Source organism: Podarcis erhardii, assembly GCF_964252035.2.
Source record: "Podarcis erhardii genome assembly, chromosome: 1".
In the NCBI taxonomy this organism is placed as follows: domain Eukaryota; kingdom Metazoa; phylum Chordata; class Lepidosauria; order Squamata; family Lacertidae; genus Podarcis; species Podarcis erhardii.
This window is the reverse complement of record NC_138497.1, coordinates 132,908,228-132,930,446: the sequence shown is the minus strand read 5'-3', so window position 1 is coordinate 132,930,446 and position 22,219 is coordinate 132,908,228. Positions and strand designations below refer to the sequence as shown.

The window sequence follows — 22,219 nt, the reverse complement described above, 5'->3', positions numbered from 1 at the left end:
CGCTGACCTTCCAAACAGCAAACCCAAGAGGCTCAGTGGTTCAGACCAGAGCGCCAACTGGCGTCCCTCTTTCACAATGTAGAAGACTATTAAAAGCATGTCATAATGAACTGAGCAAAGCACCAGTCCGTTTTCAAATCGGCCACAATTGGCTAGTTCTGAATAACTGCAGGGAATATGTGGTTTGCCATAGTCTCCGTGCTTTGCTGACTTGAAGCACGGAGACTATGGCAAACCACATATTCCCTGCAATTATTCAGAACTAGCCAATTGCAGTCACGAATAAACCAACTCATTAGACTTTGATAGGATGGTAAAAGAGGATAAAAAAAGCAAACTATTCCAACCTGAAGGACAATGGGATCTATGCAGGTAAACTTTGTTTCTTCTCGGTAGAGATATTCGATGGAGCACTTCAGCATAAGAATTTTGGGGTTTTTGATACAGGAGTTCATCTAGAAAGAGAAAAGGTTGTTAAATGAATCCCTTCACTATTTCGTGCTGAAAGACAGAGCGATACCTTCCCTTAGAAGGTGCAATGAGAAGAGTCAACAACTCAGTGGCAAAGCGAAAAGGCAACATTTCTAGGCTGCCAAGGCAAAAAGTGGAGGGGACCCAATAAAAATCAGGATAGGGGCCAGTCTGCTAGTTAGAATGTGAATCCAAACCCAATATGTTTTTGCTCAAATGAGCCACAATCAGCCAAGTGGGAGACCCTCTTGGGACCTTATGACATCAGTTAATCCTTGTGAGGGATTCTGCTTTCCTTAATCCTGTCTGAATCTGAACCTACATTCAACCTATTTTCTATGTTTTTAGCTGCTCTTATTTTATCTGTAAGCCGCCTTCAGGCCCTGGCAGGGAAAAGGGCAGGACATAAACAAACAAACAACTTCGTAGTAACAGTAAGTGGGGTAGGGAAGATTAAGAGCAAAAACTGTTACAAAACTAGTCCATTAGGTATTATATCGAACATTAGACGTTCCAAGTCATCCATGCTACCATATTGTATAAACTGACATAGCTGCACCATACCTTTTTATGTGCTATGTTCTTGGTGCAAACAAAGCCATTCACCACAACCGAGTCAAATTTTTTCCCACCTGGAATCTGTCAAAACAGTAAGAATTTTATTATCCACGGATCTCCTAATTTTCCCAGTTTGTGTTAAAAAGCAAGACTCTTTAAAAAAAAAAGGATTTTCTTTTCCCTCCTAACATCAATAAGCTAACTAGAAATAGCCCAGATAAATGTAGCTTCCATTATTTCTTGCATGAGGCTCAAATGGGTAATTCAGGCATCCAGTTTATTGTGAGAACAAAATACGTAAATTAGGTTGATTTGTAGCACACAATTCAAATTATTTGTTCCAGGAAAGTACTACTTTTTTTAGGAATATGGCATTTCCCCAGTACTCACAACTGCAATATATTGTCAACCAGGAACATCTAGCTAAGGAGGCCACTGGAATTTGAAATGTTGCGTGATGTGAAATCATGCAAACAAATATTGGGTATTTAATATAAAAGATTTTCAAAAAAGCCGGCTGAGAGGGACTGAAGGGGACTTGAGAGCCTCGGACGTTAGGGCACCGGGTTAAAAAGATAGACTCATGGACCTAGGTTTGGGGTGAAAACTGGGGATGGAAAAGGAGGGTTTGGGAGCCCGAAGGGGACCTGATTTTCACCATGCAGTGTAAAAATTCTTTTTTCTTTTTTTTTTATCTTATTCTTTAGTAATAAAATGGGGAATTCGTGGACGGGAACCAGGGACAACCTTAGGAAAAATATTTTTATTTTTATTCTCTATTCTTTCTGCTCTTCTATCCTGTTTATATATGAACAAGATATATAGTTTAAGTGTCTTTGATTAGATTAAAGCAAATACAATATTGAAATAATGGTTAAAACAAGTGATGATATTAAGGTTAAAACTTGCTGAACAAATATGGGAAATGGAATACAAGAAGGGGAGGCGTGGGGAAGTCCAGAAAAGAAGTTACTGAAAATGGGATTTAAAAGGTGGAATTTTTATCTTTTCTTTCTTTTTTCTCCTTTCTTTTTCTTTTCTTTCCTTTCTTTTCTTTAATTTCTCGTTATGTATGCACCTTTGTTATTTGTATTTTTCAAAAATGATAATAAATATTATTAAAAAAAAAAAAAACAAATATTTAAAAATAGCTCTCCCCTGCTGTTAAGCACAGGAGTACAAAAAAATGCCAAATTGATGACAGGTCCTCACCATTAAAAAACACACCTTTCTATTACAAAAGTAGGTTGCCTTTTATGGACATGAATTTTAGCTACATATCACTTTCATTCCTGGACTAATCAAATCTTATTTTATCATTTATCTTTATTACGGATAGTCTAAAAATGTTCATGCTAAGTAAATGTTTGGCATAGTGACCTGTTTTAGTTCAAGATTATGCCTAGGAAATGGTAGAGGAAAAGGGAGTGGGAAAATCTAAATTCAAAACGAGGTCAGAACTAAGAGATGACTGAATACCAGTCAATGTAATTAAACATGGGACACTTGGTGGGAGCTGGAAATAAGCTGCAAATAATGGCCACTTACAATAATGTTAAACAGAAGCAATGGGAGCTGAATGCTAGAGTTTTCAAAAATGATCAAGGGTTAGTTCAGGTGTGAATGATTGGCGAGTTGCCTCCCAAACATTTACCCACTAAGCCAACAAGTTGCTGACATAGCCCTGCGCTCATACAACCAGGCAGACCCCAAGAAAGGGAGGTTTATCAAGCGACTGGCTTGGAGGGTGGCAAGTTCTCTGGCAGGCTTGGGCTAGTGTTGAGATATGGAGGTGCCATCATTCTGAAAGCCAGCACAAGCCTTGAGCAGCCACCGCCCTTCTCGCTGATCCCCCGTTTCCCCCACTTGAACTCACTTTTTTGATATGGACAAACTGACGGATGTCCATGTCATCGTCCCTGTTCTTGACGTCGGGTCGGACCGTCTGAACCACCTGGCAGACCACAGGCACAATCATATCCCTCCAGGAAAGAGACAAGGACTCGTTGTAGAGCAACTGCTGAAGTAGCGCCATCATGTGGTTGTGATTAGCTGAGCTGCAGAGAGAGATTTGAAAACATGGTTAAAGTTCAGGAGATGGCAGAGGGAGGGAATATCTTTTTTTTTTTTTAATGATATTTATTGAGATTTCAAATAAAAACATATAAACACAAACAACAATAAAAAACATACACAAACCAACAAAACAAAAACAAGTATAAATTCAAACCTTCTTTTCTATACCTAATTTCTCCGACCTCCTCACACCTCCCCCTTCTGTATTCTAATCTCATTTATCTTGTCAGCAAATCCATTCCCATATTTCCCATAGCTTTTACCAATTCTATTCTTTTTCCTTAAACAACGCCCCTGTAAACCACTGATTTTTAAACCCATATCTTTCTAGCCTTCATTAATTTTGTAATGTTTATTAAGATAGTCTTTAAACTTCTTCCAATCTTCTTCCACTGTCTCTTTGTCCTGCTCTCGGATTCTGCCTGTCATCTCTGCCAGTCCCATGTAGTCTGTCATCTTCATCTGCCATTCTTCCAGGGTGGGTAGATCTGGTGTCTTCCAATACTTTGCGATGAGAGTCCTTGCTGCTGTAGTAGCATACATGAAAAAAGTTCTATCCTTCTTTAACACCACATGGCTAACCATACCCAGGAGAAAGGCCTCTGGTTTCTTCAGGAAGGTATATTTAAATACCTTTTTCATTTCATTATATATCATTTCCCAGAAAGCCTTAATCCTTGGGCATGTCCACCAGAGGTGAAAGAATGTACCTTCACTTTCTTTACATTTCCAGCATTTGTTATCTGATAAGTGGTAAATTTTTGCAAGCTTGACTGGGGTCATGTACCACCTATAGATCATTTTCATAATATTCTCTCTCAAGGCATTACATGCCGTGAATTTCATACCGGTGGTCCACAACCTTTCCCAGTCAGCAAACATAATGTTATGACCAATATCTTGGGAATATCCTCTGGAGCCATATAGACCTGTTTGCCTGACAGTGAACTATGCCTGTGAAGTAGTTAGAGCAAGCCCCTGTAAATCCCCAAAATAATCACTCCAGGCTCCCAAAGCAAAGAGGAGGGCAGATTCACAAATTTAGGGGCTCCATTCTGGATTTGTGTAGGGTTTAGCCTTTCCTTCTCCAGAAGATATCCCACAAGGCAGCAGAGGTTTAAGGTGGGAGTTTTCCTTCTCCTAAACAGACTACCTTCCCAGGCTGAGGAGCCTCACATGCCTCTCACGTCCCTCCCTGCTTTCTTGACTGTTGGTCTCATTTGCTCAATCTGCCAGAGCCCGTCTTCGCAGGCAAGGGAAGGGAACCCAACTTACAGCAGCCTCTCCATGGCTTGTTTTTCCCCATTCTCCTCCCTCAGAAGGTCCAGGCTGCTGTTGTGCCAGCCCAAGGGTGTGAAAAACAGCTCTTTGGATTTTTCTTCAACTCTCCGATTGAACAGTGACTCTAAAAAACACAAGTGGTGGGTGGGAGGGAAGTGGTAAGATTACACTTTAATCCATATACAGTCGTACCTCTGCTTACGTATCCTTCCGGTTACGTAAACTTCAGAATACGTAAGCGGCAAACCTGGAAGTATATTTACATGGTTTTGCTGTGTGCGCATGTGCAGAAGCACTCTACTGCCGTGCATGCATGCACAAAAGCGGTCTCTCCGGTTGCAGAAACCTCGGAATCCGGCTGAACCTCCAGAATGGATCCTATCTGCAACCGGAGGTACCACACTACAGTACAGTGGTACCTCGGGATGCGAACAGGATCCATTCCGGAGTCCCGTTTGAATCCCGAAGCGAACATAACCCGAGTCCGCGCATCTGCGCGTGCGCAGGTCACGTTTTGGCGCTTCTGCGCATGTGCGTGACGTCATTTTGATGGTCTGCGCATGCACGCACGGCAAAACCCAGAAGTAATGCACTCCATTACTGCCGGGTCGCCACGGAGCGCAACCCAAAAATGCCTAACCCGAAGCGTATTCATCCCAAGGTATGAATATATGTGTTTTTTTAATTGATTTAACTTCAATAAAGCATTTTTTTAAAAAAAGAGAGAACTGTAAGTCTTATTCTAATTGGTGAGTTTGAAAATCACAGGGTATCAGACCATGGCTTAATAGCCTGTTTTGTTTCAGTTGACTATTGTCAGAGCAAGCTATATATGGCTGGAACGGTAATTAGTTCTAAAATTGAAGCTTTCCATCCCTTTCACTTCCACGAGGAGGAGCAAAGAATACATGTGCCCAATGCTTGCTTAGGCTGATTCCCATAATGCTAAATCATACCACTTAAAGCAGGCACCCCCAAACTCGGCCCTCCAGATGTTTTGGGACTACAATTCCCATCATCTCTGACCACTGGTCTTGTTAGCTAGGGATGATGGGAGTTGTAGTCTCAAAACATCTGGAGGGCCGAGTTTGGGGGTGCCCGATTTAAAGGGTTGCTACCCTAAAACTATTCTGCAGGACAACTTTTTAAGCTGCAGTCAAGCAAGTTTCTTAAAAGCCTACGGCACTTGCTTCTTTGCTCGGCTAGCATCTGACGAAACCCGGAAATAGATATTGACGTAAGTTGCATGACACAAGGGGGAGGAATGTATCTCAAGCGCAAGTCATCTGTTCAAGCAAGTGTTAGGTAGCTTCTTTTCTGTGTTTAGAGAGAGAAGCTTAAAACAGAACGATCACTCGAACTGGAAAAACAGACCCCAACCCCCAGAAGCATCCTGTTTCATCATATTCACAGACACATGCAGAGACTTGTACAGATTTCATCAAGCTTTGGGGCAAGATCATTTGACGTGTTCAAAACCCTTCAGCAAAAGGAGAGAGAGAGAAAGATGTTTACTCAACATCCAAACCCATGTCGAAGGGGGAACATTCTTCCGGCATTCAACTCACCTTTGATAAAAGCGTCGCTTATTGAGATCATCTGCTGCCCTCCGTTGTCGGCAATCAGGTACTCTGAAAGGAGAAAGAAATATGAAGATGGCAGGAACACAGAGCTATAATCATATGGCTTACACACCCACTCCACAAGAGAAAGAGAGGCGTGACTCATGCTGTATTTTTAGTCACTGTTGTAGTAACAACTCCAAAAGGTTCAAGTGAAGGGAATCTTCGCTTTCTTTCCTTGTTTTGATGACGTGTCAAACAAGGCATTAAAGCAGTTCTGGAACCAGATTGACATGGAAGAGCCCATTTGCCAATTTACACATGTTCCACGGCTTCATGGTCTTTTGACGTGGAGGCCAAGCAAGGATACAGATGCTATCACTATTATTATTATCCACCCCTCACCAACAGGTCCTAGGGTGGGTTACTACAATGTAAAATTCAGAATTAAAACCATACAAAGAACAGTGGCAAGAATAGCGTAGGCCCTGAAAGCACACATGTCAGTCATCAAAGGCCAGGATAAACAGGTGTGTCTTCAGCACTGCCCAAAAGCTGTATAGTAAAGAAGCCAGGTGCATAATATTAATTCTTCCCAACCACAATAATTTCATATGCAGGCCCGTATTAATTATATTTTCATGTTCACTGCCTATCTCATCCATTCACCTTCAGACCAGCTTAGAAGGAATGGAGAAGTTAGACCATTGAGGTTCCTCATCCTCTGGTCTTATTCCTCCTATACTTTTGGTCAAGTCTGCCAGCACCGCAGCAGGAGTCAAGAAAGCAGGTTCTGGATCAAACCTATTGCAAACTCCTGTAGCACTTTCAAGAGGAACTTTTATCTGTGTTTTGTGCTTTCCTAAAATATCTACAGTTCTTGCTACAGGAAGAAAAATGGCAATCGCCAGTGACAAAGCATCTGGGTAAGCTTTCACTCAACATTTTGCACACATTTCTGATTCCTTGTGCAAGTTGAGAGACAAAAAAAGAAATCACAGTAAGGGACGCCACAGGCTAATTTATCACTGTCTTGCGGTAAAACGTTGCTTCCAGGTGCCCTGTACCATTTTAGCATCGTTCTGGTTTTCCCACATAATCTGAAACAGCAGCTATGCCAACGTTAACAATGAACTTAGAACTGAATTTCCTAGATGTTTTGCATAATGCATAAATACTACAGATTTTTACAGTTTGTTTTCCTGATGAACACAGAACTTTCCGGGTGCATTCAATATACATGACAAGCATGCAATAATATGGGGGGGGGGGGATTACAGTATGTCAATTCACAAACCAGAAAAAGAACTTCTATTACTAAAGCTATTTTATGAAATTAGTTTCACCACACAGCAACTAATAAAGAATTTTAGTAAGCAGGTGTTTATTGCATAATGTTATTAGGCATGGAGGAGTTCAGCCACATGCTGAATTACAGTATCTCAAAGTTACTCTTGTTAACTTCCCTCTTTACCTGTGAGCAAGAGTGGGCACAGGCAAATTTACCTCCTCTTATACATATTATTTTACAGAAGCAAAGCCCCTGAGGTTCCACTGTGGTTTTTGTCACGAACTGATGACAAAGAAACGAGGAAGATGAAAAGGTCATCTTAAGATCAATACCACTAGCAGAGTTTTAGTGCTTGGGGCAGGGGAAAAGAATCAAAGATTTATTATAATTTTTACTAAGAGGCCTTATTTTCAGACTTTTATTTTAACAAAAAAGCTGAAGGGATATCAATATTGCTACATGTAAAACTGCTATATAAAGCAGCCCAGAACCCAAGCCTGCCACATTGAACACCAGTACTTGAATACAGCAGAATTCTGGTCTTTCCAACTAGACTGAGCTCTAGATGGTACCAGCCAGTTCTATTTTTCTAGAAAAAGACGTGCCAGACCTCACCATGAACGCCTCCCTTGTTCTCTTATAATGGCAATGGTGCCCACCTGAGAGGTGCCGGAACTGAGTTCCGGCAATAAAACCAAACCAGCCCTGGGACCAGACCTGCCTTACATTTGCATCCAGCACAAATGACTGAGAAACAGAAGATGTCCTTCAAAACATCCTTGCTCTCTGCGGCCAAAAGATGGCCTGTCAAAAAAGCTGTGTGAAAACGCGTTGTCTACAGTGGTTCAAAAGCAGAGTGGCCTAATGCGAGAGGAAGGAGGAGTAGAAAATAAGACCAGTGCGGGGACAGGAGGAGCTGGTGTTTGGGCACAAGGGTGCCTGGGCCCTGTTTTTCATCACGTGTGACTCCGAGTGGCAACTACCGCATACCTTTTTGGTCGGCAGGGTGAGGGGGCACGTGGGGGTACTTGGAATGCTTCTTGATATGGAAGTTCACGTTGTCCAGCTCCACGTTCAGGCTGATGGAAGCAGCTGAGTCGCTGTCCATGGCAGACTGGAAGCTGCTGACTGAGGTGCGCTTGCTAGGACTGGCAGAATCTTTTAGGTTTGAGGAGAGGGGAGATACAGGAAGGAGAAGGGGGGTTCAAATAATAGGTATTCACGGGGGATCAAGGAAAGGAGAGAAATGATCTCAATTAAACCGTGTGCAATGTTGGAGAGAGAGAGAGAGAGAGAGACAGTAATTTCATCCACTTGCATATTGGCGTTTCTCATGATTTTGGATGGTTTTTTGAGGCCATTTGCTCCTTTTTTTAAAGCAGGGCTTGCTGTTAGGAGCAAGATGCCCAAACAGCTGCAGACCTTATGCCAATTTGGAATCTGGGGGTGTGTTTAAATCTAGCCAAACACACAGAAGATACTGTATCTCCGTAAAAGAAATAGATAAAAGCGTTTATTTCTACAACAGCAGCAGGCAGCAGCAGGGCAGAGCTTTTACTTGCTATTAAGACAGATATCCTCGGAAAACAGACACAAACACTCACTGGTCAAGTTGTCATCTCCGTCTTCTGCAATCTGTTCTGTGTCGCTGTCGTCAAACTTGATGTCTTTGAACCAGGATGGCTCAGAATGGCCCTCCACCGAGTTGACCGAATCACTGTCTGGAGAAGGAGTTTCAGAAAATTCTGTGCTCTGCGGGAGAAACACACATTTCTCTCACTCTATTTGCTAGCATCCTTGGATTAAGTACAATTCCTTCATTAGAATATACAAATTAATACAAAACTTTGTTCTTACTATTAGCTTTGGAAGGTACTGGATTAGGTTATACCAGGTGAGCCAAAATAAATGTGAACAATTAAGCGTAAGTGTAACTTTCAAAATAATGTTAACTGACCGCAAAGCACAAAAGTGGGGAACCTGTGGCTCTTCAGATGTTGCTGGACTCTCAACTTCCATCAGCCACCATGATCAATGGCCAGGGCTGCTGCTGCTGAATTTATATTCCACTTACATGCAAAAATGGATTCTAAGCAGTTTACAACTATAATATCCATCATAAAACAATACATAGGTAGAAACGGTTCCCCCCCCCCTCCCAAGGCAATCGGGACAACCTGCTCATGCAAATATGCATTAACCACTCCCTGGACCCTGTGAGGAGAACCTGAGCTTACAGGGGTAAACAGCTCAGAGTGTGCGTCATGCCTACTGTGGGGCGAAGAGACTCTGCATCACTTCCAAGAGTCTCAGTCCTTTGTTCTACAGTGGTGCCCCGCAAGACGAATGCCTCGCAAGACGAAAAACTTGCTAGACGAAAGGGTTTTCCGTTTTTCGAGGCGCTTCGCAAGACGAATTTCCCTATGGGCTGGCTTGCGAGTTTTTTCCCTTTTTTCAAGCCGCTAAGCCGCGAATAGCTGCTAAGCCGCTAATAGCGCTAATCCGCTAATCCGCTAATGGCCGTGCTTCGCAAGATGAAAAAACCGCTAGATGAAGAGACTCGCGGAACGAATTATTTTCGTCTTGCGCGGCACCACTGTATTCTGCTTTCGTTTTCATACGGAGCAGACATGCTTGTACAATGTTCCGTACTCTGCTAGATAATGGATAGTTTCAGCTGTAAATAAACTGCTTTTAGTTTTTAGTACCTCTGTGTGAGACTCTGTTTATGCACACTGAAGCACAGGAGACAGAGGCTGATTTCTCTGAACGCTGCCGGACTCTGCTTTTGCTCAGAGCTTTGGAATGCAGGCTGCGAAGCAAAGACTTGGCGCAGCTATGGAAGCGGGCTGGACGCCAGACTTATCTGGGCAATAAATCACCTTCAGAGACCCACCCGGTCAGCCCCCAGGATGGGCCAACGATACAATGGACAGACAAAAGCACCTTGTTCACCTCCTCAGGTCTCTATCACTAAAACTTACCCCGCAGAACTGGACATCTCACCAGAGACTCTATTAGTATCAATATCAGTATGGAGACAAATGATATTGTCTTCAGTGAACTTATTGTAGCAGGCCTTTGATGGTACCAATGGCCCATTAAGTGGGGCTTTTTCACCACTTGAAAGTTACCTGGGGACACAGTGATGGGAGTTGGAGAAGTCTAGCAACATCTGGAGAGCCACAGTTTCCATTTTTCTGCAAGCGGCAATTCCATTTTCTCTATATTTGACTGTGTTTGCGCATGTTAATGTTGCAAAAGAAAAAAAGAGAGTTCTAGAAATACGATAAAGAGCAGGAACTGCATGGGATTGTGAGGGGGGGCAGAGGTAGATGTAAGCTTACTCTGAAGGGATAAATCTAAAAGTCTGTAAAACTTGAGTGTGCATAGATATATATTTAAGTCACATGAATTTCGTATAAATATGTAGCACAAATATGTTGAGAAAATATAAGATAATTGGAATCTATACATATAATAATCAGGAAACCATGAACAATGACAATTCATTTTTATTGGGGATATTAGACACAGATATAGCCAGAGATAATAAGAAAATATTCCTTTATGTTACAGTGGCTGAGAGAACACTAATTGCCAAAAATTGGAAAAAAGAAACAATACTAACAAAAAAAAAGAGTGGCAAGATAATTTTTTTGGTTATATTGAATTGGCTAGGTTAACAGAAGCCATTAGGGGTCAGCCCAAACAAAAATTTCAAAAAGAATTGGGAAACTATAGAGAATACCTTAAAAAGCAGTGCCCTCAAATTAATACTTGGACTTGTTTCGATTAACTTCTGCAAAATAAATTATGGTATAAAAGTTAAAAACAGAAAGAAAATGGGGTAATAATGAACTAAGAAGGAGACAGTTTACCAAAAATAAAAAGAGAACTGTGTTGAGGATGAAGGAAGTCAACTGGAAGAAAAGAATTGAAATATTTTATATATATAGTTGACTATTGGATCTGTGTAAGTTTCTACGCGTTATTATGTTTTATTTGTATTTTGTTTTTTGATTATGTATTATTATTTTTATGTTTTGTTTTATGAGTGTGTGTATGTGTTGTAAAATAAACATAATAAAAATTGAAAGAAAAAAAGAACAATGACAATTCAGTGTCGAATATGCAAAAAAGAAAAGCTAGTCATGGACTAGTGATAAATAAGGAACTGTTAATATTTTGGACAATAAAAGCAAACTAAAGAGCTATGTAGCCATTGAAATTGCAAGACTTTAATTTAAGTAAATATTTCTGGCAGTTCAGGAGTAAAACATGTTTCAAATCCACTTGAAGAAACCTAGTTATAATAGGGTTGCCTTCCATAGGAAAGGCTTCTCATCTATTTTTCTCCAAAAACGAAGATGGATAACTGTTTGTTGTAGAACACTGTGGCCCATCAGAAGACTAAAGCAAAGAAAGTATTTCTGCATTGGATAATTTTGTCTCATCTTGTTTATTTTCCAGTACTGGAAATTCTCTCCTGTCAATCTGAATGGAGAGCAAATCTCTGTATCCACCCAATAAATCATTTAGGCTATTGAAATGTGCATGAAAGACATATATATTTAGGTGTATAAACGACCATGTTCATGCTAGAAGGCACTAAATATGGCATCCAAATTATCCCATAATCTTGAAAACTATATGCAGCCCCTTTAGATACTTCTTCGTGGGGCACCAGGAAAGCATGTCGGGGTTTCCAACTACAACAGCTGTGGATAGCTTCCTGAAGCCTGGAGAGCGAGAGGGGTCGGTGCGCACCGACCCCTCTCGCTCTCCAGGCTTCAGCGAAAGCCTGCACTCGCCCCATAGGAAGCACACACGTTTCCCCTTCATTTTTGGAGGGGAAAAAGTGTGTCCTATAGGGCGAAAAATACGGTACACACTTTTCTACAGGCTTTAGAGCCCCACTGGCGATTTCTCATTCCCTTCACACCCATATTATTCATAAGAAACTTCATAGGAGACTAGCAAGGCGGGCTTCCTTCTATACCTAAACAGTAGCTAGCAGCTCCTCAAATCCTGGGAACACAGCCAAGGCGTTGTGCTGAAATGCAGCCTTTGCCCCAAGGTTACTACTCTCTGCCCATGGAGGAAAGATACGCATTTACTACTTGAGCAATTTTCTAGCTGACCAAACAAAAAGTGACATCAATCTGTTCCATCTACAATGCCAGCTCTGACCTTTCCACAGATTAACTCTACAAATGCAGTTCTAAAGTGAGGTCTATGACTTCCAGGAATTGCACTTGAACCATGTTTCAACGCGAAGGCAGAACAAAAAAACTGAAATTATGTGTGTATATAATTCAGGTTCAGCACTCCTGAAACACTTTAAATGATTCAAATGGCTTTATTCCTTCCCAGGTGGGTCTGTCAAGCATACGCTTTCTTAACACTGCCATAAATAAGTAGGGCTATAGGAACTTTGCACTAAGGATTTCTTTTTAAAAAAAAACTGCACCAAGGTAAGTTCAAGTCTGCAACAAACAAAGGCAGAATTCGCTTCGTATTTGCATTCGTTGGTGATGCAAATTAAGCAAGTTTTACATAATTTCTCTCCATTTTGCATAGTTGTTTGGAAACAAGGACTACTTCGTTTAATGGGCATGTGTACAGGATTGTAGCTTCAGTCAATTTCTGGTACACACAGAGTGCAACGAGGAGGTGTAAAGGCCTATCTATTGACATAAGACCCCTTATTCAGCAACCATTCCAGCTTCCAAGATTTCGCCCAGAATTATTCACACATTTGCAACCAAAGGAGCTCTCTGGCAACCGAAGCAGCTAAACACCTTCTCTTTTAGATAAGAGTTAAGCCACTATCACACAGGTCTTTTTTATGTATAGTTTACTAAGGTTTTCACAGCATTACAATAAAAGGGGTCCCTTATTTTCCCCACCCCATTTCCCCACCTCCTCTAAAAAAAGTTCATTTTCATTCCAGCACTTTCATTTCTAATATATAAATGACAGTGGGCTTTTTTTGGCACTTGCACAACCACCGGTTACTAGATTTCACCCTGAGTCAAACTGATTTGATTCTACACCTGCAACTAAGGCAGATCAGCTGGCATACTGTAAATAGGTTTACACACTACACTAAGAGAAAACAAGGGTTGGCATGAATGAGCAAATGGAGCTTCTCCCAGGGCTGAGCCACTCTTTGGCTTAGCATCACACCCAGCCAAGGTCTGTGGACTGTCTTGCTCCAGAAAAACCAGAATCTGTAACCAAGGTTTGTTCTTGGTTTGCTGTTTGTGGTTTGTCTGGAGCGAGACAAACCATGAGCCTCGGTTCAGATGTAATGCAAGCCAAACCATGGCTCAGCCCTGGATAGCAGCCCTGGGAGCAGGACAACCAGGGAAGAGGCCCAGTGGCCGCAATCTTCACTCCAGCAGTCCTGGAGTGTTTGCTTGCTCCCATTAAGCTGTGATCTGGCTTATAAGGCATTACATGTGAACTGGCTCTTGCCCTCAAGCTGCTGCTACAGAGATTAGAAAAAGAAGCAGTCTGGTGCTCTGGGAAAGCAAAGACAGCATCTTCCACCGTGCCTCACTGAGTACTGCAGTATATGCACATCCTAGACCAGGCACCCCCAAACTCGGCCCTCCAGATGTTTTGGGACTACAATTCCCATCATCCCTGACCAGTGGTCCTGTTAGCTAGGCATGATGAGAGTTGTACAGTCATACCTTGGGTTGAATGCGCTTTGGGTTGAGTGCGTTTGAGTTGCGCTCCGCAGCAACCTGGAAGTAACGGAGCGCGTTACTTCTAGGTTTCACCACTTGCGGATGCACAGAAGCTCAAAATGATGTCAACGTGCATGTGCAGAAGCAGCGAAAAGTGATGTGTGCATGCACAGACGTGCCGTTGCTAGTTATGTTTGCTTCTAGATGTGAACGGGGCTCCGGAACGGATCCCGTTCGTATCCAGAGGTTCCACTGTAGTCCCAAAAGATCTGCAGGGCCAAGTTTGGGAATGCCTGTCCTAGACCCAAGGCAAATCCCATGTCACTCCACATCGCCCCACATTGCCCTTGCCAAATCTCATGACAGCAATGTGAACCAGGGATGACTAAAGCACCAGAAATGCCTCAACTCCAGTCTTCGAGCAGCACTTACATCCAGCCAAATGAAAGTCTTGGCTGTGGCTTTGGAGTGCAACTTGAGAAAGTAGCAGCTAAACGAATCAGCATATATTTCCCCACAACAGCATTGCATTACAGGCACTTCATTTTTTAAAAAAAGATTGCAGAAAAATCCAATAGTGGGTGAATTCTCCCCCCCCCCAGCCCATTGATTGCGTTGTATTATCTTCTCCAGGACATGGGGTGAGTGGGGCTGCCCACCAAGCAATGACTCATTTTGATTTATGTTTCCCTTGCAGATGCCCCACTAGCCCGGAGTACTGGCACAATGCGTCAGAGCAAGCCAGAAGTTCCTAGATATAAACAGTGATTCTCATTGCGTACCTGCCCAATTACTATCATGTCTCACTTTTTGGTACATTCATAAATTATGCTACTTTGTCAGAAAGCTACCAGGGTCTTTGCTGTAACCTCTACACCTCACCCCCATAGTGAAGAAGCCACTACTGTCAAAACATTTGGGCCATTAGCAAATACCTAAATTGCTCAGCCTCTTCCTTGAATTTGCATTACGAGTGTCTTTAAGGCTGTCGCAAAGCGCTTAATGAGAAAGCTTTTGAGGGGCAATCTAATACAAAACACCTTTTTCTGAGACATATCTGTGCTTGATACGTCTCATTTCTAAAAGTCACTTTTTTTTGTTAAAAACTTCCCCTTCATCCCGTTTCCTCCCGATCCACCAACTTCTCTTCTCCAGTTACCTGGAAGATGCCTACCTTTCTTTTCACGGAAGGTTTCGCAGCCTTCTTGCTACATTTCTTGACCTTAAGTGAATTAGTTTACATTAGTGACTTATCAGAGTTGCTTTTGCACACCTTTTCAAACAAGCAAATGCACGGCCTGAATACACAGCCTTGGGGAAATTGCCATGGCCCTTTAGGATTTTCTTTATATCTGGGTGAACAAAAAGTCAAAAACCACTATACAGCAGCAGAAAGCAATTCGTTCAGCAGCCCAATTCACGTGTGAAATCACCACACACACAAAATCCATACCTGCAGTGGTCTGTAGAGCGCATACTCATCTCTGAAAATCTGGTCGTGGTGGCTGACACAATCCAGCCAGCGCCCGTCTACCAGAGCCTGACCAATTGCAATAGCTTGAGCTCTGGAAAAAAGGATAGGTTTCGAATCTCAAATGAGTTACCAAAAACATTTATAAGCCCAAAGTGAAAGCTTCACAAATATGGAATTGCAGTCTTTATTGTTTGCAAAAGACACTATTTAGCGGGAAGAAATTCCACTGAAAATCCTCGCTGTTACTATTTTACATGGTTGTTTATTTGTATATATTTTAAAAAATTTTACATGGATGTTTTATGAGGCAATTCATTTTATTAGGCATTTATTGCAATGCCTAATATTTTTCTTTTTTTGAATTCATTTTTATTGATTTTACAAATACAAAATACAGATAAGGAAAAAGTAAAACAAACATACATGTCTATATAAAGAGATTTTCCAAATCTCAGGAGTTCCCCTCATCCCCTCCACAGGGTCTCATTTCAAACATCTACAACTACATATTCATCCATACTCCAATTCTCATATCACACCATATTATCCATAGTGATTTTTATGCTACAACTGAATGAAAATCCTGCTCTTGTTTCCATCTGCTTACAGTGGTCTCCTAAGTAGCTTATAATTTTCTCCCATTTTTTTGTAAAGTTTTTATCCTCTTGGTTTCTGAGTTTTCCAGTCAGTTTTCCCGTCTTGGCATTGTCCATCAGCTTGATTTGCAATTCCTAATAAAGGTTTGGCCAAGTAAGTAATCAAATCTAAAAAGCATAGCTCCAAGCAGTTTCCCACTTGACCGGCACTTTCTAGGCCCTGGTCCGAGTGGTTTTGCCTTTGCCGTGACACTTTCCCTGGGACAGGCCACTCCTGGGCCCTAAATCAGGACAAACAGAAATCCACTCAATGGCCGTTTGTTCCAATTCAGTGCAAACGATCAAGGAAATGACAGGGCAAGTGGAGGTATGGAGAAGCCTTCAGCCAGGCGTCCATAATCTGGTTTTCTCCAGATGGTTAGGATAGCAACTCCTATCTGGGACTGATGAAAGCAAAGTTTATAAATTGTTTTGGATGGGTTTTCCCAGATAAATAGCATATACCATATTTTTCGTTCCATAAGACACACTTTTTTTCTTCCTAAAAAGTAAGGGGAAATGTCTGCGCGTCTTATGGAGTGAATGTGTGGTCCCTGGAGCCAAATTGCCCAGGGGCAAAAAGCAGATCATGCTCTTTTTTTTCTTTTTGAAAGAGGGAAGGGGGTGTTGAAACAAAGCTGCTGATCGCAAGCGATCACAAGCGAGATAAGGGACGCTAGCAATAAAGGAAGCGGCCTGGGAGCGGGGAGGTAAAGACAGCAAACTTGCAAGGAGAGGAGACAGGAAGACTAAATCAATGAGGAGAGAAATTAGAAGAAAAGGAGGAGTAAAAAACTGCTCCAGCTAAGGAAAAGACACTAAGGCAAACAAGAGGGAAGGGAGTGTTCAAAGGAAGCAGCTGATCGGTGGGATCGGGAGAGAGATAAGGAATGCAATAAAGGAGGCTGCCTGGGAGAGGGGAGGTAAAAGCTGATGAATCCTCAGGATTTTTACATTGGGTCACCCCAAATTCACCATCAGATCACATAGCATGTCCATGGCTACAGCCTGCACCAAAAAATGACGCACCCACTGTTGCGTGGGGCCACAATGCCACAAAAATGTGGTTAAAAAGCACGGATCCACATGGATCCTCAGGATTTTTGCATTGGGCTACCCCAAACTCACGATCAAATCACATGTCTGTAGCCACAGAATGAACCATAAAAATCATACATCCACTGTTTCCTTCAGAATATTTTTTTTCTTGTTTTCCTCCTCTAAAAACTAGGTGTGTCTTATGGAGCGAAAAATACGGTACATGTTTAAAATAAAATAAAATAAAATAAAATAAAATAAAATAAAATAAAATAAAATAAAATAAAATAAAATAAAATAAAATAAAATAAAATAAAATAAAATAAAATAAAATAAAATAAAATAAAATAAAATAAAATAAAATAAAATAAAATAAAATAAAATAAAATAAAATAAAATAAAATAAAATAAAATAAAATAAAATAAAATAAAATAAAATAAAATAAAAATGGTCCACATAGCATGCTTCATAAATGGTCAACGTTGGAAGGATCTTCATTGGAGAGGAACATATTTTCTCTTTAGAACACTCTGTGTGTTCTGCTGTTTGGAAGCAGCACAATATTAACACAAATATGTATGTGCAGGCTATGATACATTAGCAATATTGGAATATTTTTAAATCACAGAATTGTGGAGGTGGAAGGGACCCTGAGGGTCACCTGGTCCACACCCTATCAGGACAAGATTCTTATTTTAAAAGCTGATTATTTTTTCAACTGCAGCATACTTAGGTCATAGCGAAATGGACAGAAGGAAGGAAGGAAGGAAGGAAGGAAGGAAGGAAGGAAGGAAGGAAAGTTTGAGGACCGCACACATTTTAATTGAATGCAGACTGCAAGGGGTTATAATAATTAGGAATAAATGTTTAAAACATATTGGGACTCAGCAGAAAAAGCAAAATAAAAATTTGAGGAATGGCGCTTATATTACATTCACAGAAGGAGAACCACCGATTTAGAACAAGCCCCAAAACAACTACCTTACGATAACAGAGTAGCATTTTCTACCCAGCAAAATTACCTTGGATTAGAAATGGGATGAGGGTGGGTGGGTTGAGGGTTTATGCTTTATAATACCGTTTGCAATTCATAATTTGGTTGCAATCTAATAACTAAATACAGAGAACACATTCCCTTCATGGAAATAACTAGTTCATAATAGCCCAGTAATCCCCTGAGCCATGGGACAGTCATGAACTCAGGGTTGCCCAGTACCTGGTGGTGACGTGGCCGTTCCTCATGAGCCAGTTGACCAGCTCCTTCCCCACGATGCAGTTGGGATGCGTCCGCAGCCAATAGCGATGATCCTGGAACTCCATGCCACTGTTGTGATGGCATATTTTCTTCCACAGGTCCTTTAGCTGGACTGAGTCCTGGGAGGCAAGAGTGATGACACTTTTAGATAGCATCTGTTTGGTGGGCTTAAGTGTTCCCGCCGTCTTGGGAACTGCTGTTTACATCTGTTGCAAGTGATTTGCACCGTCCCCCCGTCCCCCCCGCGATGCACCAAAGGCAGTGTTCTGTTATACACATTCGTGAAAAGGCAGGGCTATGTACCGTATTTTTCACTCTATAGGACACACTTTTTCCCCTCCAAAAATTAAGAGGAAATGTGTGTGCGTCCTATGGAGCGAATGCAGGCTCCTTGGCTTCAGAGATCGCAACGCGAAGCATCCGAAGCGCAAAGGGAGCGCTCCCTCCGCGCTCCGGAGGCTACGCATTGCTTTCGCTGAAGCCAAGGAGCCTGCTGAAGCCAAGGAGCTTCAGGGATAGCCGCCTGAAGCCTTCAGAGCGCAGCGCGAGTTCCCGCTGCGCTCCGCAGGCTTTGGGTTCCTTTTGCTGAAGCCGGGAGAGCAAAACTCTCCTGGCTTCAGCAGAGAGGGAGAGCTGCGCAGCGCCCCTTCAGCGAAGCAGGAGGAGAAATGGAAGGGGCTCAGTTTCTCCTGCTGCTTCGCTGAAGGGATGCTGAGCAGAGAGGGGGAGAATTTTTTTTCTTGTTCTCCCCCTCTAAAACAAGGTGCGTCCTATAGAGCAAAAAATACGGTATACACATCGTACATGAGAACGTATCTGCATCAGGAGAAAACTTGGCCAGTATCTTATTGTTACCTTTTTTTATTCTGACTGCAAGCGCTTGCGGAAGGGGGAGAAAGATTAAAAATGTCAAACTTCCCTTCCTCACCAGCAGACATGTGTGCCCGTCTGTTGATTCTGTCTTCAGGTAGAGCAATAAGCGAAGCTCTGCTGAACATTTTGTGCTCTTCACACTTAGAACAGCTAACTAGAGATTGCTTGGCTCTCCCTTACATCAGGCAGGCCTTTGAAGCAGCAGTGAATACCACAATGTATTACAAATCATAATTAGGGATAATTCAGACATGCACACTCAATTATATACAAATTATTACCATTACTATTATTAAATTTCTGTTCCACCCTTCCTTCCAAAGGAGTCCAGGGTGGCAACATCAAACAAGCACCTGCCTGTCTGAGACGTCATCTCAAACAAAATACTTTTCAACAGAAGTAGTTGAGATATTTAGCTGAAAGTCATATGGGAGAGGACCTCTTACTTAAGCGCAATATGCATGCTTGCATATACATTAGTCCTACGATACTGAAGCAACAGTATCCTAGAAAAAGATAGTGTAGTGCAGTGGTTAGAGACCTGGAGGTCAGGGTTCAAATCCCCGCTCGGCCACGAAGCTCATTGGGTGGCCTTGAGCCAATCACAGCCTCTCAGCCTCACAACGTAGTTGTGAGGATTAACTGAGCAGCAGGAGAACCATGTACACCACCTTGGGAGAAAAAGGTGGGATATAAATGCATTAAATTAAATATGTAAATAGTCTTAAACGGCATAGAAAGTCAGAAAATGTAATGGAAGCACACACACACAGAGAGACAAACAAAATAAAGTGCTAGCATTTTCTCTTGCAAAGCTGGTTCAAACAACCACCGCAGTTGCATTCTCAGACCTAACGACACAAGGATTTAGCAATTCCTTAAAGGTTTTAAATATATATATATATAAAGTTGCTAAACTTTCCATGGTGAAGCTGAAAACTCTTACATCTCTTCAAAAACTAGGTAGTGGTATAAAAGTACCTTTTCAAACATACATACATATAGGATTATAATGAAGATAAAATGGGATAGCCCATGAGGGTGGGTTGCAAATAGCATTACAACAGTTCATAAACTGCAGCCAGAGAACAGCACAAGGTGACTACACCTAAGAAACAGGGATCCCCAAAGCAGAAAGACACTACAGATTTCTGCAAGAAGAATGAAATATTTTTTAAAAAAACTGCTTGGCTTGTACCAGGAGAATTTTGCGCTCGTCCTCGTTGGCCTCCTTGGCGTATGTGCGGTTAGCTTGTGGGCTGACAGATGTCTCATAGGAAGGGACCATGGGCGATCCAGAGCGGTCCAGGGACAGGTTAGTAACGCTGGCTGATCTGGCAGGAGAAAGAAAACAATGCCTTTTAAGCTCACTCCAGCTCTTTAAAATTAAAGTTTAACAGAGCAGGTCCAAGATTTTACAACATTAGGTAAGGTAAGGAAACTCCCAAGCAATGCCCATTTCTCTTTCTCTCTCTCAAAGTCAATGTAGTGTTTTGAAAATCAGCAACTGGAAATAAGCTTTTGGGTTCTCAGTGCAAAACTATTAAGCTGATTTGTCCCAAGTGAAATTCTTCTCCCTTCCGCAAATAGTAAGGAGGAACCTCCTTGATATACTAATCCCCTCCCCTGTCTCCTAACTCTAATATGGGGGAAATTAAGTTCAGTCTACTTAATAATAATTCAGAGAACCAACTTCCATTTTAGGGCAACCTTCGACGGGAAGACTTTGGGAGCAAATTGGAGCCCCAGACTAGATGACCCTCAGAGTCCCTTCCAACTCTACAACCCCCTGATTCTGTGTGAAGACACCTCTTATAAATGCCTCTGGCAAGACTGCTTCCTTGCCGTAAGTCTGGCAATGGAAAGTAAAACACCAGGCCTTGACTATTTCAAGAGTAAAGGAGTTTGAGAGACACTGATCTTCCAGCTGACCTAAGTATCTAAGGTACCGTGTTTTTCACTCCATAAGACGCACCTAGTTTTTAGAGGAGGAAAACAAGAAAAAAAATATTCTGAACGAAACAGTAGATGTATCATTTTTGTGGTTCATGCTGTGGCCACAGACATGTGATCTGATGGTGCATTTGGGGTAGCCCAATGCAAAAATCCTGAGGATCCGTGTGGATCCGTGCTTTGTAACCACTTTTTTGCGCCATTGCGGCCCCACGCAACAGTGGGTGGGTGATTTTTTTGGTGCAGGCTATAGCCATGGACATGCTATGTGATCTGATGGTGAATTTGGGGTGACCCAATGTAAAAATCCTGAGGATCCATGGGCTTTTACCTCCCCCCTCCCAGGCAGCCTCGCTAGCTTCCCTTATCTCTCTCCCGATCCCACCAATCAGCTGCTTCCTTTGAACACTCCCTTCCCTCTTGTTTGCCTTAGTGTCTTTTCCTTAGCTGGAGCAGTTTTTTGCTCTTCTTTTAATTTCTCTCCTTATTGCTTTAGTCTTCCTGTCTCCTCTCCTTGCAAGTTTGCTGTCATTACCTCCGCCCTCCCAGGCGGCCTCCTTTATCTCTAGCGTCCCTTATCTCTCTCCCCACAAACGATCAGCAGCTTTGTTTCAACACCCACTTCCCTCTTTCAAAAAAATATATATATATATGATCTGCTTTTTGCCCCTGGGCAATTTGGCTCCAGGGACCACGCATTCACTCCATAAGACGCACAGACATTTCCCCTTACTTTTTAGGAAGAAAAAGTGCATCTTATGGAACAAAAAATATGGTATATGCTAGTTATCTGGGAAAACCCATCCAAAACAATTTATAAACTTTGCTTTCATCAGTCCCAGATAGGAGTTGCTATCCTAACCATCTGGAGAGAACCAGATTATGGAAGCCTGACTGAGGGCTTCGCATCTTATGGAGTGAAAAATATGGTAATCTGTACATCTTCTACTGTGGAGAGAAGAAACGAGCCCTGGAAGTTAACCTCCCCAAAATCCTGAGGACATATGACGTATATGGCCAAAGATCAAGATTTGTGAGAAAGGTCAAAGC

At 42.0% G+C, this 22,219-nt stretch overlaps 1 protein-coding gene across 6 annotated transcripts in view; it reads right to left on the bottom strand.

Moving 5' to 3' along the window:
* PIKFYVE (phosphoinositide kinase, FYVE-type zinc finger containing) overlaps positions 1 to 22,219 on the bottom strand; it is a 94,148-nt gene that overhangs the window by 42,960 nt on the left and 28,969 nt on the right. For 4 of the 6 annotated variants that reach the window (XM_081851300.1, XM_081851302.1, XM_081851303.1 and 1 more), the window contains 11 exons: positions 20,415 to 20,550; positions 18,305 to 18,462; positions 15,394 to 15,505; positions 15,115 to 15,162; positions 8,844 to 8,991; positions 8,230 to 8,397; positions 5,955 to 6,017; positions 4,381 to 4,510; positions 2,906 to 3,086; positions 1,036 to 1,110; positions 348 to 455 (listed from right to left, as the gene is read on the bottom strand). In XM_081851300.1, coding sequence (XP_081707426.1) covers positions 348 to 455; positions 1,036 to 1,110; positions 2,906 to 3,086; positions 4,381 to 4,510; positions 5,955 to 6,017; positions 8,230 to 8,397; positions 8,844 to 8,991; positions 15,115 to 15,162; positions 15,394 to 15,505; positions 18,305 to 18,462; positions 20,415 to 20,550 — 1,327 coding nt within the window. The remainder of the gene's footprint in view (positions 1 to 347; positions 456 to 1,035; positions 1,111 to 2,905; positions 3,087 to 4,380; positions 4,511 to 5,954; positions 6,018 to 8,229; positions 8,398 to 8,843; positions 8,992 to 15,114; positions 15,163 to 15,393; positions 15,506 to 18,304; positions 18,463 to 20,414; positions 20,551 to 22,219) is intronic. The other 2 variants (XM_081851305.1, XM_081851304.1) reach the window with 2 other exon arrangements.